Here is an 18,626-nt window from a genome sequence, read left to right on the forward strand (position 1 = left end):
TGTGGCGAGACCACCCCTCCTGATGACTGTAGGAAGCCGTGAAGTCAGGTAGCGTGGGTTCTCCAGCTGTGCTGTTCTTTTTCAGAATATTTTAAAGATTGTCTCTGGTAAGAGGCAGGTCTTTTAGTCATTCATTTGTTTATTCGTAAACATCGAAGGAATGCTGACTTGATGCTTGAGATGATGGTATGTGGTGTGACACAACCTGGAACCACGGGTCACCTCACTGTCATAGCTCTTCAACTTGTTAAACAATCTTAGACAATCACAAAGACTCCAAACTTCCGAGCTGTCATCAAGGAAATGAGCGTCAGGCTTGTTCTTTTTAATGCACTGGGTTGTTTTGAGAATCAAAATGCCCTCATTCCGTGGTGTTAGAGCAGTTAAGAACTCAGCTTCTAGAAACCCCCTTCTTGGTTCACATCCCAGCCCCTCTAGTGTGACCCAGAGCGAGCCCTCCCACCTCTCTGTGCGTTGGGGCCGGTGTGTTTACAGAAAGTGGCATTCACTTTAGAAAATGATAACCCCCCCACTACATGAATATCTGGTGGAACATTAAAAAGTCGAGGCAGAAGCGGGCCAGACTGTGCGCTGAAGGACGGCTAACATCCTTGCCTCAGTCCACGGAATGCTGGCGGCCCCCCAGCCCGCCGGTCACTGAGCGCCCCCGCCCCTCTCAGCGCCACTGCTCTGCACCCACACTCCTCACGATGTGGAACCCCGCAGCACTGGCTTCGCCTGGGACTTCTCAGCAATCAGGACCCCTGGCCCCGCCCCAGACCTACTGGGTCAGCCTCTGTGATCTAACAAGAGCCACCTTGTCCGGGAAGCCTACCCCCTGCCCTGCCCGGCCCGCCGTCATCCTTCCCTTGTCTGTTACTCATGGTCCCCTCACCTCCACGGCTGTGTCATTGGGTTCCCTGTTGTGAAGCGCCTACTGTACTTGTGGTGCCCCAGCTGCACCTGGCACGGAGGGAGCACTGAGTAAGAGCTTGCGGGACCACCGCATGCCTCCTTACCGGACCTACTGTTGATTGAAAGCCCACTGTGTGCAAACCACCGAGCCAGGTGCGCTCATCAATCATTTGCACAACGATCTTGCCAGCTGGCTACTATGACCCCATTTCACAAATGGGGAAGGCTGGTTTGCAGAGGTCGAAGCGGACAGAAACCGCAGAGCTCTGACTCAACACCCGGGAGCCGTGTGAGTCAAAGCCGGGGCTCTCGGTGCTGCCCCCGCATTTGGTGAGCTCTCCAAGGGAGTGGGTTCCCTGGCCGCACCCCCCCACCCCGGTTCAGCTGCACTTGCCTGAGGCCGACCCACACCTAGAAAACCTTTCCGACTGGTGGGAAATGATGCTGCGGTGACGAGAAGTGGCTGAGCGTGTTCCTCTCACCCAGGCTCTGTTTCTTAGGGCAAGTCCTTCTCAACCTACCCCTGCAACCCGGTTCCCTTCTCCCTGGCTTCTGTCTGGGGTGCCACAAGTTATCCTCGTGAGGTTGAGTTAGTTATCCCGTGAAGAATCCTCACGTGTTCCCTCGAGACTGAAGCAGTGTTTGGGGAAACTGAGCTCCCACAAAGCAAATACTGATGATTGCTTCTAGCCCCAGGATGTTGCCTGTTCTTCCAACAGACACTGCTGTTCGCTAAGAACAGGGAGTCAGAGCCGGGTAAAGCTGACTCAATCTCTACTTATTACACAAGGAGAGAAACAGGGGCAGTACGTAGGGAAACACTCAGCCTCCCAGGTGTTAAATCAGTGCAAAATGAAAGCAGGTGCTAATTTGGGGGTCATCTTAGCACATTTTAGAAGTGATTCGGGCCAGTGTTGGCAAGGGTGCAGGCATTCTTATAAACTGGTGCATTTCTTCAGAGGAATACTTTGTAGCTGTGAAAAACGATGTTGAAGACTATTACTAGAGAAAATACACATCAGTAAATGAAAAGATAAGGTTACAAAATAGTATCATAGTAGCACATATTTATAAAAACAAAATGGTTCTACGATTAGACCTTGCAAAACAAGTGAAAAGATTATACCAAAATTTGACCCCGGAATAATGGGGTTATGTTTTTCTCTTAAAACTTTTCTGGGGGCTCACCTGTATTTTTTCCATAAACATGTAATGTTTTGGGAAGAATCAATTTGCTTTACAAAAGAAAAAAAATAAGCTTAATCCAATCAGAAGTAGAACTTGGTAGTGTGAAGGAATACATTAATTTTTTAGACTTCCTATGGGAGAAAAATTCCTACCGGAGTTCCTGTCTGGTTTTTAATTTTGTTTATACTTCTGTTTTTAAAAAAATCCTAAAAGGAATGCATTTATATCAGTGTTTTCATGCAGTGTACATTTTTCCTGCCAGAAGGTGCTGTGTTGGCGGGAGGGACCACATGAAGTGCACGGTGGAACTCCTTAGATATGGAGATTGGCAGAAGTTTGGGAGAGAGCAGATTTTTAATCAAAAAGTAAAAAAATCCAACACCCCAGGTGTTTTCTTTAAACATAAATTTGAGATGTGGGATGTTCTCGTGGCATTTCGGTCACTTCTAAATAGAGACCGGCTCAAGACGTTCGCGCGGTCCGTCACCCAGAGGTGTGTGTGGAAATCCTTCATTTTCCCATTAATATTTCTGAATTTGGCTCCACTGATTTTTTTTAAAAGAGTGTTGTATTTAGCTATCTATCCATATTGTATTTTTATTTAAGAACAGAATAAAAAAGGATGATTATATTATGGCCTGTTCATCCAATGGAATACTGTTTGGGAATGACCATGAATGAGCTCAAACCACACCTGACCACATGATGAATTTAAAAAACAGTGGGAATTCTAATTATATAAATTCCAAAATCAGGTGAAACTAACCAATATATTGTTTGGGGGATATACACATATGTAGTAAAACCATGAAGAAAACCAAGGATGATTAACAGGAAACGTTGAAACAGCATGTACTCAGGGACAAGACTGAGAGGGGATTGGACAGGAGCGGGGGGCCCAGGGCACTTCTGAGGTCTTGGTTCTGTAGTTTTACTCCAGCTGAGTGGTGGGCACATGGATGTTCATTTTATAATTACTATTTAACCAGAGGTATCCTTATGAAGGACAGCCACATTGCGTGGCATTTTCCAAATGGTAATGAATGTCCTATGCTTTGCATGGGGACAGTTCTGAGTCCCCACATGCATTGAATAACTGAGCCTCATCCCACGCTTATGAAATAGATCCCCATTTTACAGATGAGGAAACTGAGTTTACGGTGGGTAAGAATATTGCTCAAGATCCCACAGCCACTAAGTGTCAGGACCCAGAGCCAAATGAAAGCCTGTCTGGCTCCATGGCCACCATCTTGACCGCTCTGCAGTAATGCTCTTGGCCAGCAGGAATTTTTTTTTTTTTTTTTAAAGAACACCGTTGACTGTTGAACAATGTAAAGGTTAGGGGCACTGACCCCTTGTGCCATCAAAAATTCGTGAATAACTTCCAACTCCCCCAAAACTTAACTCCTAGCCTACTGTTGACCAGAAGCCTTACTGATAACATTCACAGTCAGCACATTTTTAATGTTATATGTATAATATGCTGTATTCTTACAAAAAGTAAGCTAGAGAAAAGAAAATGTTCAGAAAATCAAAAGAGAAAACACGTCTGGAGTACTGTACTGTGCTTACTGGAAAATTCTGCATAGTCAAACCCATGGTGTTCAAGGGTCAGCTGTAGCTGTGGTTTCCACTGACCCCTCGCTTCCTGCCTTTGTGAAAGGAAAGGGCAGCGAGGCTTGCTTGTGGTTACAGTAGCTCACTTGTGCCCTTCGGAGAAAGTCACGGAATGCACCCTGCCGGCCTGATCTGGTTCTCCTTTGCTTTTGCTCGGATGGACTTTTCTTTCACACGCCGGCAGCCCCAACGGCTCGAGGGAAAAGTCAGGGGGAGTTCTTAGTGGCTCTTCGGGGCCAGCACTTCTGGGTTGCCTCCATGGGCTGCTAAAAGTTGCAGCTTGCTCCAAGATTCTGTTCTGACTACAAAGAAAATAGAACCAGAAAACCTTCCCAAGGCAACAGTGGTCAAGGCATAAATTATCTTGGGAATGCGGTTGACCAAAGGATGTGCTCTGCTGTCCTTTCATTATCCGAGGCTATGCTTTCCCTGGCTATGCGGGCCCGGTGGCTGAGTCACTCAGAGATGCTCCCGTAAGCTGGTGGCCCAAGCAGTTGGGCACCTCGGTCCTCTTCCAGCTCTACTTCTGATCCTCTGTGCCACTTTTGGGTGGGTCCCAACCTGCTTTGAGCTCTGCTAATGTACTTATGAAATGAAGGATGAGTAATTCTAATGCTTTCTGGATGCATTATAATGCTGGTCACCCAGCTGGATGAGCCGGGGGCAACCTTCCCCGCCCCACTGTGGAGTGTGGACTTCATGCCCCATGTGAGCGGATCAGATCTGCTCTGTTTTGTCACCTACAGGCCAGCAGTCCTGGGCCTGATGCGTTTCTCTGGATAGCTCAGTTTCCTGCTCTCAGAACAGTCATTTCACACCTCCTCCAGTTCTTTCAAAACTCCTTCAGACCTTCTATCCTGTTCCTCTTTCTCATTTTCAACAAATAAACGTCCCTTTTTACTTTAAAAAAAAAAAAAAAGCAATCTGCTCAGAATTTCCTAATCCTTCTGATACCAAAATTAACCTTGCTGTGTCTGTTCCCGGCCTTTTTTCCTTTCCCTCCTCAACAGAAGCAGCCGGACACCTGAGCGATACCTGGGTGCCCATCCTCTCCTGCCCTTACTGTTTCCTCCATTAAAGAGAGCGTATCTTTTCGTCCTCTGCCTTTACGTTTTTTCATCTTTGTCTTGGTTTTTCAGCAGTTTTATTATGTGCCTACATGTAGTTTTATTTAAAAATAGTTTTCCTCTGGAATCTGCAGTTAAATGACTTAAGGAAGTTCTAGAAGGTTAGGACGACCACCGAATGAGTCTTCTCACTTCGGTTCCGCGGCTCCTTCAAGCGCAAGACTGCGTACCCCATCACGCCATAATATTTACATAAAGCACTTATAAATCAAAGTACTTCAAGTGCTTTCTCTATTCCCTTCGTAAATATTTACTGGGGATCTACCCTGAGCCAGGCACTGAGCTGGGTGCTGGAGAAACAGTGAGGGCAGGAACGTGCAGAGCCCTGTGTTCTTGCAGCTTCCAGGGGCACGGAGTGCTGGGCGTGACCCTCCTTCAGAGAGAATGTTCTCTTGCTTCCAGCAGACAGCTAGAGTGAAGGTAAACAGTCTTTACCCATCTGGTGTTGAGCTTGTTCAAAGCTGGGTGTCAGGCTTTGAGAGGACCACCCCATTCCAGTGGACTCTTACTCCTGGGAAGGAAGCTGGGTGGGGGTGGGGGTGGGGGTCCCCACTGAAAGTCTGGAGGTCACTGAGCCCCTCCTCTGTGGTGGGCTTCTCCAGTAAGAAGAACTTTTTAGAAAGCATTTTTAAGCTGCTCAGTGAGAACTTTTAAATAAATCAGCAAGTCCCTTGAAGGGAAAAGAAGCATCTAGTGTCTCTCCCACTTGAGTGCATTTCCACTTGCTCGGTGAACTTGGCTGCTCAGGTCTGCCTGCAGTCAGGGCCCAGACACCAGTTTTTTGTCCCCCAGCCCTTGGTTTCTGAGCCCCAGGGCCGCTGTGTTCAGCTTCACTCCTCTGTCTTCCAGCTCTGCCTGCTCGCAGAGGGACAAAGGTCTCAGAGGGAGACACGGCTCAGAGTGCCAGGCTCATGGCACTGTGCTCCTCTTCCCTCCAGCAGCTCCGCCCCTCCGTCCTGGCTTCCTGGGAGCTCTGCGACGCCTTGAAACTGCTTGTGACTTAATTCCGTTTTCTGTTTGCTCTTGGCAGAGAAGTTGCTGCAATTCAGCTTCATCTGACATGGGCCGAAGTGAGGTCCCGGGACGAATGCCATTTTACTCCTTGGGACTTTTGAGCCCCTGCATTCGCACCCCCATTCTGCTCGCAAGCAGTGCACACCTTCTGCCGAGCATCCTGACCGTTCTTCCTGCACGTTTGTGCGCCTCACTGGTTCCTGTCGTACCACTCCTTGCCTTTGTGTGCAATGTAAAGACTGTTTTCCACTCGAATCGTGTGTGGGTGTTGGCAGGTGCCATGGTTTGAGCCAGTGACTGGGTGCGGTGAAGCTGGTTGTGTTCTTGACATGAGTTAACTCAGCCCGTGGCTTCCGAGCCCCGCGGCTGCCGATGGTTGATTCCGATGAGTTGTTGGCTGGGTTGGGTTGGGTTTTGCTCTCCCTGCAGTGAGACAGAAAGCCCCAGACTCTCTTCTTCGTTTCTTCCCAGATGTTTTCCGGTGGTGGAGGGTCTCGCTGAGAATTAGAAGGGGAAATCATTCAGGCTTCCCTATTTGTACAGTCAGCCCTGAGATCTTTGCCTGGAAACGGGGCAAATAGGTCGGCGCGGTCAACCGTGCAACCGTACTTGGTTTGTCTTTTTAGGCGCGGGCGTTCCACTTACCGACCTCACCTGAGCCCACAGTGCCCTACCTGCTGGTGGCAGTTCTGGTTTTCACTTAAATACCCATAAAAATGGGAACAGGATTTATTGTTGCCTTTGACGACATACTTTACACATTTTAATTCCACTTACTTCTTACCTTAACCCCATGAGTCTAGTATTCATTTTTCCATTTAGACTTTGACACCGCTCAGGAGTGGCAGGACACGTATCAGAATCCAGCCGTATCTGATTCCCCGTCATGCCGCTTAGCACCCCTGCTCTGCGGCTTTCCACATGGCTGTTCCTGCCACGGGTATTATCTGCCCTCCTGAGACTTATCTTCGCAGAATTGCGCAGGAGATAATCCACTTCATCCCAACTGATTTGTGTTAGAGAAGGAGATTGTGTAACCTTTATTGCTAGGCAAACACCATACCTGGGCAAGACATGACTTTCCGAGGATTTCCCATCTCCTTAGGACAGACTATGTGGCAACTGATTTTGGCAAAGTACAAGCTGGTGTGTTATTAACTTACTATGAGTCAGGATGCATGTTTTGTGTGAATTTTGATTACTTTGATATCTCGAAACCAGAAGTGCAACAAATAGATTAACTGTGAAATAATTTATTGTATCTGTCTTCTTGATTTCAGGCAAGTCTAATTAGCCTTAACAGCACTTGCACGGAGATGGGCAGTTTTGACAATGCTAATGTCACTGGAGAAATAGAGTTTGCCATTCGCTATTGCTTCAAAACCCGTTCTTTAGAAATATGCATCAAAGCCTGTAAGAATCTTGCCTATGGAGAGGAAAAGAAGAGGAAGTGCAATCCGTAAGTTTCTTTTTCTAAGTTTTGACATTAGATGGTAGGCATATTGGGTCTAAAGTTTATATGGAAAAGTAAAATTCTCCAAATAACCAGGACAATTGTTTAAAAGAACAGAACTATAAAAAGGCCCATTGAGAATGATTTTAAAGCTGTAGTAATTCAAACACTGGGTTGTTGATGCAAGAATAGATAAGTAGGTCAGGTGAGCAGAATCACAAGTCCAGACGCAGACCTTAGCCTACCTGGGAACTTCTAGGATCAAGGGACTATTAGAAATCAATGCAGAAAAGATGAACTTCAACGAATGGTGTTGGGATCTTGACTTCCCCTAGAGGAAAAGCCAAACCAAGAGCCTGTCTCACACAAACCATAAACAGATTACAGTTTTTTTCCAATTGACATGAAATGATATCTCATCACTTTAGCATGCATTTCCCTTATTACTAAGGGAGATGAGCAACTTTTTATATATGCATTAGACACGTAAGTTTCCCCTTCTGGGAACTTCCCATTCATATCTTTTGGCATTTTTCTATTGGGTTGTTTGCCATTTTTTAATTTATTTACAGGAATGTGGGTTTTTTAAAACCCATTTTGAATATGACTCTTCATTGATTACATGTATTTTATATATCTTCTAGTTGTTTTCTAACATTGTTTATGATGGCTTTTCTTGACGAGAATTTGATGTCAAATTTGTCCGTCTTTTCCTTTCAAATGTCTGTATTTTGAGTCTGTAGAAAAATTCTACCTGCAGGTTATAAATATATCCTTCTCTATTTTCACCTACTAGAGTTTGGTTTATGGTGTATGGTTTAAGGTAAGGACCACATCTTGACATTTCTTTTTTCTTACATGGAAAACTTTTGAGCACAATGTTTTAATTACCAGCTAGGGAAAGGGGATGGATTGTTGGTTCAGCCAAACTTGGCTCCGCTGGGAAACCTTCAGTCCCTCCTCAGGGCAGGATGGGGGAGGCGCATTGCTATATGTAGCACTTGTGGGTCTCGGGAACAGCGTCCCTCTTGTCCTTCTGGTTTCTTAACTTCTGTTGTTCCCCCACTTAAATTTTTTGCTCCAGGAAATTGAAACAGTCGTCGTTTCAAATCTATCCCCTGACTTTTTCCAAACAGAGGCTTTCCTCGTGTTTGTGCTGTGACTACTTTCCGTACAGCACTCCCACAAGTAGCAACCATAATCCTGTCCCTTCTCCAGACTCTTGCCCAGTCCCATCAGAGACCTTTATGCTGCCCATGACTGTTCATGTATGCTGAGCCTCTCTTGTAATTCTCAAAAGGACTATAGTGAGGTGGTTGAGAGCAGGGACATTGAACCCTGGTCCACCATTTATGTGGTTTGACCTTGGACAAGTCACTCAACCTCTCCATCCCTCACTGTAACACAGGGAAAATAACGGCCGTTATTCAAAGGATTGTTGTGGTGTTTCCTGGAATTTGCCCATGTTAAGCTTTCAGAACATTGTCTAGAACATAATAAACATTCAACAAATAGTAAACAAGTGAGACACAAAGTGCGCGGAGGAGTAGACCTACAGCTCCACAGAGGGAGCCCCTTGAGGCTTTGGCCAAATACTCAGGACTCATATGTGGAACAAGATTTCATGAGGTCCGTCACAGCACGGTTACTGGGGTGGTGAGCCATGGGGCGTGGCACAGTGCTGGGGAAGGTGGGAGCTCTGACCAGCCGGAGTGGAGACTGCTGAACACCTGGGGCATTCAGTGGGACGCAGCTGTAGGATTTCTCTAGCCCCACAGTAGGGGCTCCTCCAACTCTCCCTACCTAAGCAAAATCATGCCATGATAGGGTCGAACTGAGCTGCCCATCAGTGAAATGCCTACTAGAATACAACTCAATACATTTTATTTTTTATTTTTCTAAAGATTTTATTTACTTGACAGAGAGAGAGATAGCGAGCGAGAGAGAGAGCAAGCACAAGCAGGAGGAATGGCAGGCAGAGGGAGAGGGAGAAGCAGGCTCCCTGCTGAGCAAGGAGCCCATGCGGGGCTCAATCCCAGGACCCTGGAATCATGACCTGAGCTGAAGGCAGACGCTTAACCACCTGAGCCACCCAGGCACCCGATCCCAGGACCCTAGGATCATGACCTGAGCTGAAGGCAGTTGCTTAGCCACCTGAGCCACCCAGGCGCCCTGAAAACTCAATGCATTTTAAAGGAAAAAAGCCTAGAGAGGATTCTGGGAAGGTGGCAGCATAGGAAGCCTTAGGAAGTGGTCTCCCCTTGTAAGACAAGGAGTACAATGGTATAAGCCGTCTGATGAAACCGTTTTTGGACTGCAGTCTGTTGAAGGCTTGAAACTTCCAGCAGAAGACTTGGACGTACCTTGGGGTTAATGTCAGTTTCTGCTCTTAGCATAATAGCAGCTCTCCATCCCCCCACTGCCAGCCCCATGGCAGGCAGCTGTGCCAGTGTTCCTCGAACAGCTTATGCACAGCTTACAGGAGTCAGCATGGGAAAAAAAAAAAAAAAAAAAGGATTCTGTCCTCCAAATATCAGGGTTGTGTGCTCTGACTGCAGACTGCCACTTCTAATCACAGAGGTGCAGACCCAGAGGGAGCCATTGTGGCATCTCCTCCAATTGTTGGGATCCCCTTCCCGTCTGGGGTCCTCAGGAGGATTACCAGCAGATTTCTCGTCAGATCCTTTAGAGGCCAGGAGGCAGTCAGTAGATACATTAAAAGTGCTAAAGGGAAAAAACCCTGTCAACCAAGAATCCTATATCCTGCAAAACTATTCTTCAAACATGAGGGAGAAACTAAGACGTTCTCAGAGAAACAAAAGCTGAGGGACTTTGTCCTGCAAGAAATAAATACTCAAGGGCGCCCCTTGCAGGCTGAAATGGAAGGACACCAGACAATAACTCAAGGACATGTGAAGACATGAAGACCCCAGGAAAAGCAAATACACAGGCAATGATAAAAGCTAGCGTTTTTTTTTTTAACAGTGGTATGTACTTCCACCTTATATATTTTTAAAAATTATTTCTCTTATTACTGCTGTAACTTTAGTTTGTAACTCCACACTTTGTTTTTGATCTAGCTTAAGAGACTAATGCATATAAAAGAAGGATTAGTTTGTGATTTTGGTTACACGGCATAGAAAGGTGTAATTTTGCAACCTCAGCAATGTGAAGAGGTGAGGTTGGCACTTGGAGCTGAGTTTTTGTTTGCTATTGATGTTAAGATGGTATAAATTCAAGTTAGAGTATTGTAACTCTGGGATGTGAGATGTAATCCCCTTGGTGAGCACAAAGAAAACAGAGACAGAACATATACAAAAAGAAATGAGAATGGAATTTAAACATTTTACCACAAAATTCAGCTAAATACAAAAGAATGGGGGTGCCTGGGAGGCTTAGTTGGTTAAACAGCTGACTCTCGATTTGGGCTCAGGTCATGATCTCAGGGCTGGGAGAGCAAGCCCCGACCTCGGGCTCTGTGCTCAGAGGGAAGTCTGCTTGAGATTCTCTCCCTCTACCCCTCCCCCCACTTGCACACACACGCACGTGTGTGCGTGCGCTCACGCTTGCGCCCTCTCTCAAATCTTTAAAAAAGTAACTACAAAAGAATGACTATGTATTGCAGTATATGGCAGACACTAAAACTAGAAGGTGTCCAGAAACACATAGCAAATGACGGAAGTCCCTCCTTACCAGTAGTTACTTTCAATGTTTATGATCTAGACCCTTCAGTAATCACTGGCATCACTCATGCTGCTGGAGGAGCCGGGAAGGGCAGTGTCAGGACCTCGCTGGAGGGATCAGTCTAGAACGGGATTTCAGGGGATGGGCAGAATGCAGGTGGAGAGGCCCCCACAAGGGAAAAGTAAAGGGTGAGGCATATACTTTCTATTTCCACTTTTTTTTTTTTTTTGGCCAGTTGGGGGAAGTGATAGGTGGAGGGACCTCCACATCCAGGCAGGTTAGAGAAACTGCCCCCCTCCCCGTGGAGCCCCAAAAGCCCAGCCTCTGGTTCCACGATCATCACCAAATGGCAGGTGATGAACGATGTAGATTCTAGGGGCAGGGCATGAGGAAAGCAAGGGAGCTTTATACCCCCCAGAAACATTCCAGAGGATTATGGCCAAAGACTCTGTAAATCAGAAGCTGTGTACCCAGCACTGTCATTGTTCCCTGCAGGTAGAGGCCACCAAACCCTTTCTGTCAACCCCCAACCCAGTGGGAAGCAGGGTGAAGAAAATGCTGATGTCTGATTCTCCTCCTCCCGTACCTTTGTCCCTCTGCCCTCCCCCCTTCTGTGCTGAGCTATCATCTTGTCCTGTCTGGCCACTAGGTACGTAAAGACCTATCTGCTACCTGACAGATCCTCCCAGGGAAAACGCAAGACGGGAGTCCAAAGGAACACAGTGGACCCAACCTTTCAGGAGACCTTGAAGGTACTTGCTGGACAAATATTCATGGGCTGGGTCTCCGCATCCCAGGCTGGGCACCCGGGGCCGGAGTTCAGCGGAGTGTTCTTCTAAACTCTTGAGTCAGTTAAATATAAGTACAGACCCTTATACGTTTCTGTAGGGCTCTGTCAATCAGTGGCAAGTTGGGAGAAAATGAATTTCAGCCTTTGTACAGGGAAAGTGCAGAGTCTGCCGGACTTGCGAATGGCTCTTGATTAATGATTTCTGAGCAAATGGTGAAAAAGAACCTGGCTGCCGCTCAGTCTCTAAAATTTGTTTGTCCTATTGAATTTTTATGATTCTCAGAGCCTCTCAAGCAGGCTCCCTGGTAAACTACTGAGTTACTATCTTCACGAAAGTGCCCCTTTGTCGTAAATAATCTGGCAGCCCTAGGTTTCTTCTTCTTTTATGAAAAAAAAATAGTCATCTTATGAAAAACATTTTATAGAGGAATTGTTTGGGTTTTCATTTCTTTGGTGCTGAGAAATAGGATTTGTGATGTGTAGCAGAGAGATAGGGAGCGGCTGTGGGGATTTAGGGTGGACAGTTGGAGACAATGTGTGGCGGAGGCTGAGAGCTAGGTGTGGGAGGCTTTGCACTGGAAGAACCATCCAGATGCGCAGGGATGTACCCAGTCAAGGCTGGGCAGCCCAGTGGCCCCACACATGTCAAGCCTGCACAAGGAGAGGGCTTGGTTTGCCTTCCTTGGGCAAGTAGGGGCATTTCTGAACTCCCAGCCAGGGACCGTCTGGTCAGCTGGCAGGAGTCCCCTTCGTTAAATAATAAAAGCCATTGTTTTCTGTGCCCCTGCTGTGGCCAAGTGCTTTATGTACCCCCCCACCCCCAAGCTAGGTATTCGAATCCTTATTTACCAACAGGGAAACTGAGGCTTAGAGAGGATTCAGAAGTGCAGCTCTAACTCACAGTGGACTGGGAATCCTTCACAAGATTTATAGTCCTAGGACTTCCCCAAAAGATTTTTTTAAAAATAGACTGTCGTTCAGCAGGTGTGGGTGGGGCCAAGGGCTTGCTGTCTGAGACCCTCTGGTAGCAGGTCAGTAGACACAGGTCTTCGCGTGGCTTTGCTCACGTATCTGCTGAAAGAGTTTTGAAAAGCTGCGTGGCCCCCTCACACTCTTCAAGTTCATATCTAAAATCACTCATTGTAAGTTTAATTAAAGTGTTTTGTATAAACAGGTAAATAGTTCACATTTTATGACATGAGATAAAGATGAGGATTGAGTATATTCTAGATATATCATTTGATGTTAGTTTTTAACTAATCGATCTTAAATGTAGGCAGAATCTCAAAGAAATCTCCTAAGATTTTTATCCATTGGTTTTTACCCAATATATATTGTATTTCGGGTTGTCCTGGAAAACTTCCCAGATACATTGAAGAGAAGCCATGTCCCTGATCTCTTCTAAAACCTAGAAACCGATCCTCAAGGTTTTCCAGGCAGAGCGCTCCATGGGAAGCCTTCCCGCACTCCCGGGGAGCCGGCCCCCGACGTGAAGACCGCCGTAGGGGGCCTGGGAAAGGTGACCCGCGACACCCGATCTGATGTCTGTGTTTGTGACTCTGAGTGGTCAGGAGAGGCGGTGGCAGCCCCACAGCCTGCTGGGACCGCCCTGTGGACGTACCAGGGTGGTGGGGAAAAGGTCTCTTCCAAAAAGGGATGCAGTCAATGAGAAGGAGTCCTGTTCATCAGAGGGGCCACCGGTGCGCGAGGCCCCCTGAGAAGCAGGCCTGCGGGGGCGGAGGACAGGGCTGCCCCCCACACGGGGTGGATGGAGATCGTGCAGCTGCCCGAGGAGGCCGCATGTGGGGGATGGGCAGCCGCCCTCCCTGGGACAGTTCGTCCTCGGAGGGGGCAGTTACGGTGCCACGAGCTGTTCGCCTGAGCAACGGATCGGGCGTGTGGCCGAGCAGGGAACAACCAGGTGGTTCAGAGTTTAAAGACAGACAAAGGAGTGCAGGGCAGAGCAGAGATGGACCATGGGGGCTGGGCTGGCTCAGACGGCGGTGTGTGACTCTTGATCTCAGGGTTGTGAGTTCAAGCTCCTCGTTGGGTGGAGAGATTACTTAAAAAAATAAAATCTCCTCCAGTGCCGTCCATGTTGCAGCAAATGTTGAGAAATCATTCTTTCTGATGGCTGAGTAATATAAGAACTAGGAAGATCAGTAGGGGAAGAAAGGGATAAAGAAAGGGGGGGTAATCAGAAGGGGGAATGAAGCATGAGACAATGGACTCTGAGAAACAAACTGAGGGCTTCAGAGGGGAGGGGGGTGGGGGAATGGGATAGACCGGTGATGGGTAGTAAGGAGGGCACGTATTGCATGGTGCACTGGGTGTTACACACAACTAATGAATCATCGAACTTTACATCAGAAACCAGGGATGTACTGTATGGTGACTAACATAATATATTAAACATTAAAAAAAAAAAAGGAATACATTTTACAGGGCAGACAAAAAACAATCTTTAAGAAGAGAAAAAGATTAAAAAAAAAAAAGAAATGGACCGTGGACTTGAGGGAAAACAACTGAAAATCCGCCCAAGGCCGTAGAAGGATGTGGCTTCTGACCACAATGGGCACGGATAATCCCAGAGGGAAGAAAAGGAGGGGCAAGTGGGGAAGGCAGCCTGGCCACAAGGGGGGCGTTCGCAGGCCTGTATGTGGGGGCAGGTTGCAGGACAGACGGGGCTGCAGGCCATCCCTGTGTGGGAGACCGAGGGAGACAAGTCACAGCTTCTCCACACACCTGTGTCACTTCCCCCTCGTCCGTCAATGGAAGGTCACTAACGGGGCTCAGCTGAGTCTCAGGCAAACCAATGCGGCCGCTCTGAGTGGGGGTGAGGGTCCAGCCTTGCAGTGTGACGGGGGGGGGGGTCCAGGAGGAGCCAGGGCGCCAACCCCAATGGAGAGCTTCGAAGCCCTGAGCCTGGGTGTCTCCCCTGTGAACTGGTGACTGCTAACACCTCGGGGGATGCTCCTGGAAGCTAAGGAGTAACGTAACCCAAAGCCTGGGACAAAACCAGGGTCAGTAACGTGTAACTTTCTTTTTCATTGTTGAGAAAATCCAACGACTAGGCTTGAACAGGCTCGCAGAGGCTGAGCACAGTCAGCAGCTCTTGGGAAGCCTGGCTGTGTCCCTGGCCTTCGGGAAGGGAGTGGGGCACTCGCACCCAGGGCCTTTGGCCTCTAGTCCCTGTGGGGGCAGAAGCCCACCCTCGACGGGGTGGGGGGACACCCTTTTTGTCTTCTGGCTGTGCTGGGGCTCCTGTGGGGGGACAGTGAAGAGGCAGCTCTGTGCGACCCTGACCCCGCCTTCCATGTGTTGTCCGTCTAGGCAAATGCCTATGCTAACAACTCAGGGTTTACATTAAAAAAAAAAAAAAATCCTAGCTTTCAGTGTTTTTGGCAGCCCTGGCCAGGCAGGTTCCGATCATCAGCTGGGACAGATCTCGGCTTCAGCAGGCTGAGGGCTTTCCTCCTTGCCTTGGGGACAGAGCTGGATTGTGGGAGGGGACAGTGCAGATGCCCAGCCCTCCCCCAGGCTGAGCACTGGCCACAAGGCCGGTGGAGGAGGTGGTTCTGTGTTTGGGACGCAGGGACCACCCCCCACCACTGCTCCAAGCTGCTCAGCGCGCCCCGACCACACCAAGACGCTGGCTCCAGCTTGTAGGAGGAAGGGCCCTGTGGCCCCGGGGGCTGTGGGTCCCCCAGAGGCTGTGGCCCCAAAGGGCTGTGGACCACCCCCCACCCTGTGCCCTGGAAGCTGTGGGCTTGGGGGGCTGCGGGCCGGGACCAGACTGACGGCCTCTGCTCTGCCTTTGCAGTACCAGGTGGAGCCCAGCCAGCTGGGGACCCGGTGCCTGCAGGTGTCTGTGTGGCACCTGGGCACGCTCACCCGGAGGGTGTTCCTTGGCGAGGTGACCATCCCTCTGGCCACATGGGACTTCGAAGACAGCACAACACAGTGTTTCTGCTGGTATCCACTGAGGGCCAAGGTGAGGTCTGGTTTGGGACTGGGCTACCCCACCCTCACCATGAAAACAAAACTCCCTTTTCAAAGGGATTAGAGAAAACCTACCCAGGAAGCCTTGGACCCAAAATGTGACGTGCTTGCCTGGCTGGGACTCTTAAAATAGGACCTTCTTAGGGAGGAAAGCCTCCACGACAGGCTCTCCTGGGTGGGGTTAGGGATCTTTCCTGCAAAGGTTTGCTCAAGTACCTGACAGCCCCTTCCTCAGTGTAGCCCGGCCATCGGCCTGGGTCAGGTCTGGCGGTTTAGGCCTCCTGCGAGGGCCTTATGGGCCCACATGCTCCCCTCCCCCAAATTCAGGGTCACTTGGTTTCAGCACGGGAGCTCTTGGCTTGCTGCCGCTGCAGCCAGAGACTACCACCTGGGCCAGTCAGCCTGCCCCCGGTCATGCGGACGTGATGCCTGTTTTCTATACCCTGCCCCAGGCGCTCCGGGCGTGGTAAAGGCGGGGAATGGCTGGGCCAGATGCTATCAGGAGGGTCCGGGCTGCCCTGACCCGCAGGGATCTCAGGGCAGGGCGCTGGGGAGGCCAGGGGAGGCTGATTTAGTTCTGCTCACAGGCTGTGCCGGTAAGAGGAGAGCCTGGGGAGAAAGTTTGCATTTCTTGGAGCAACTGCTTTGCACTTTCTGTGCCAAGATCCAAGACTGGGAGAGGGGACGGATGAGATAATAAGGGAGGAGGAAGCAGGGCTCTGTCATCTCCTAAGAAATGACAGCGCAGTGCCAGCCCCAGCAGCCCAAGTCTGGCAGCCAGGCTGACTCTCCCAGGCCTGGACCAGCTTCTGTGCGCTGTGTCCTCTCCCCGGCCCTCTCTGAAGCCAGGGGGGCTGATTCGCCAGGTCTCTGATTTCCAGCTACTGTCAGGTCAAGCCAAGGGTCTCCCACCTGCGAGCCGTCCTGTCCCACCTCCCGCCCCTTTCCCTCTACGCTGCTCTGCACCGTCCCCAGCATCCGCATCCCTTCTCAGAGCCTGTCCTCAGACATCCACTTGGGATATCTACTTGGAATGCTTTCTACCCCAGGTCTGCCCAAGACTTAGCTGAAAGCCCACCTCCTCCATGAAGGCTTTCCTGATTTTCCTTTTTTGTGATTTTCCCTGCCAGTGTGCTTTCTCCCAGGATCCTATACTCAGGTGCCCTGTGCATCTGTTCCCTCTAGGGCCCCTTGCTCAGGACACTAGCCGCCACCAAGGCTGCTGGCAAGAAGAGGAGGTGCCAGGCTCAGAGACATCCTTGCTAATACCAGCTAAAGATAGTGACCCCGCTGCCAGATCGGGAGTATCCTGCTTACAGGCCTGCCCCCTCGGCCCTGATAGGAGGAGCCCATGGGTTAGTTCAGGTTTCTGGAAGCTGAGGGTAGAGGCAGCTTTTATCTTCCTGGGAGGCAGCCAGGAGCCCAAGAAGAGACACTGCAGAGCAGACTGCCCTCTCCTCAGTAGTCCTTGCTGAGTCCACTGACCTAGAGGGGTTCGATTTTATTCACTTTCTTCAAATTCTGGCTGTGTACAGGTCTTCTTAGGACTGTCTTAGGGAATGTGCTAGGGCCTTTGAGCCCACCCCCCCACCCCCTTAGGGCAGCAGAGTGGGCAGCCAGGGTGGCAATGGAGAGTCACCACAAATAGAAGACAGACCAGTCCTGCCATGGGCATGTCCACTTCACCCCAGGGCACTCCCGGGCCTGCAGAGGCTTTGCAGCGGTGAGTGCTGGGTGGAGGAGGGACACTTATGGACAGAGCTGGGGCAATCAGAGGAGCCCAGAAGGTTCTGGGGACTGAGGAATCCTGCCTCTGAGTTCTGTCTCTTGCCCCCAGGCAGAGAAACTTGAAGACAGCATTCTTTCCAATAATGGAGAACTTGCAGTCCGGGCCAAACTGGTCTTCCCTGCAGGGCCCAGAAAGCTCCAGGAGGCCCAAGAAGGTAGGTGGCCTCCACCCCATGAACATTCATCTGTCACTGTCTCCAAAGCCTGGAGCAGCAGGTGGGTTGACGATTTCCTTTCTGCCACCAACTAATCCTGCAAAGCTCCCTCAGCCTAGAAAGTGGGCTCTTGGAACCTATGATTTGGAAGGGAAATGAGGGACCAGAGCAGGCCAGGCCTGATGCCCACTTTACAGGGCTCCTAGGACACCAGCTCTGGGGCTTTCTTCCCAGGGGGCTGGCTTGGACAGTCTCCTTTGTGCAAACCGTCCTGCTGCCAGCCCTCTGGAAGAGGGAATGCTCCAGTGACCACCACAGTTGGGACTGTGGCTCCTTAGGGACCAAGAGTGCATCTCAAAGCACTGGGGCATGCAGGGCTGAGTGAATGCATCCCTGTTCCCAAGTTCTGAGAGCTGTTACCCAGCAAGAGAGGGGATCAAGGACAGGCTCTTGAGGACCTCACAGGAGATTTAACTAAGTTAATAAAGTGGAGTGTGCAGATGAGAGGAGGGTGAAGAAAGAACACACAGTTCCATGATGTACTTAGTGATCTCTTATTTGTCTGAAAGAGGAAAGGTCTGCTGCCACAGCTCACGGGGCCACCGGCAGGCCAGCAGCATTTGCAGTCATTGCCAACACCCTAGAACAGAAGTCTTGGGGCCCCTGCTTTCCCCAAAACACTGCCTGCGCTAGACTAAAACCCCTACACCCTTCCTGTCCTTGGGTCCCTCTTTATTATCTTTGTAGCTTCCCAGGATCTGAGTGATCCCTCCCGCCACCATGCTGGCCTTGCCGTGGTACAGCCCGTGAGCAGGGCCAGCAGAGCCTTCCCACAGTTGATACGTTCCTCTTCCTGTCTGCTCTCAAGGCTGTCCCACACCCTCCCACGGAGC

The 18,626-nt window shown here is 49.6% G+C and overlaps 1 protein-coding gene across 6 annotated transcripts in view; it reads left to right on the forward strand.

Moving 5' to 3' along the window:
* SYTL3 (synaptotagmin like 3) overlaps positions 1–18,626 on the forward strand; it is an 84,438-nt gene that overhangs the window by 62,470 nt on the left and 3,342 nt on the right. For all 6 annotated transcript variants that reach the window (XM_034669396.1, XM_034669395.1, XM_002915112.4 and 3 more), the window contains 4 exons: positions 7,142–7,320; positions 11,648–11,750; positions 15,612–15,782; positions 17,628–17,733. In XM_034669396.1, coding sequence (XP_034525287.1) covers positions 7,142–7,320; positions 11,648–11,750; positions 15,612–15,782; positions 17,628–17,733 — 559 coding nt within the window. The remainder of the gene's footprint in view (positions 1–7,141; positions 7,321–11,647; positions 11,751–15,611; positions 15,783–17,627; positions 17,734–18,626) is intronic.

The sequence above is a fragment of the Ailuropoda melanoleuca genome, chromosome 10 (assembly GCF_002007445.2).
Source record: "Ailuropoda melanoleuca isolate Jingjing chromosome 10, ASM200744v2, whole genome shotgun sequence".
NCBI lineage: Eukaryota > Metazoa > Chordata > Mammalia > Carnivora > Ursidae > Ailuropoda > Ailuropoda melanoleuca.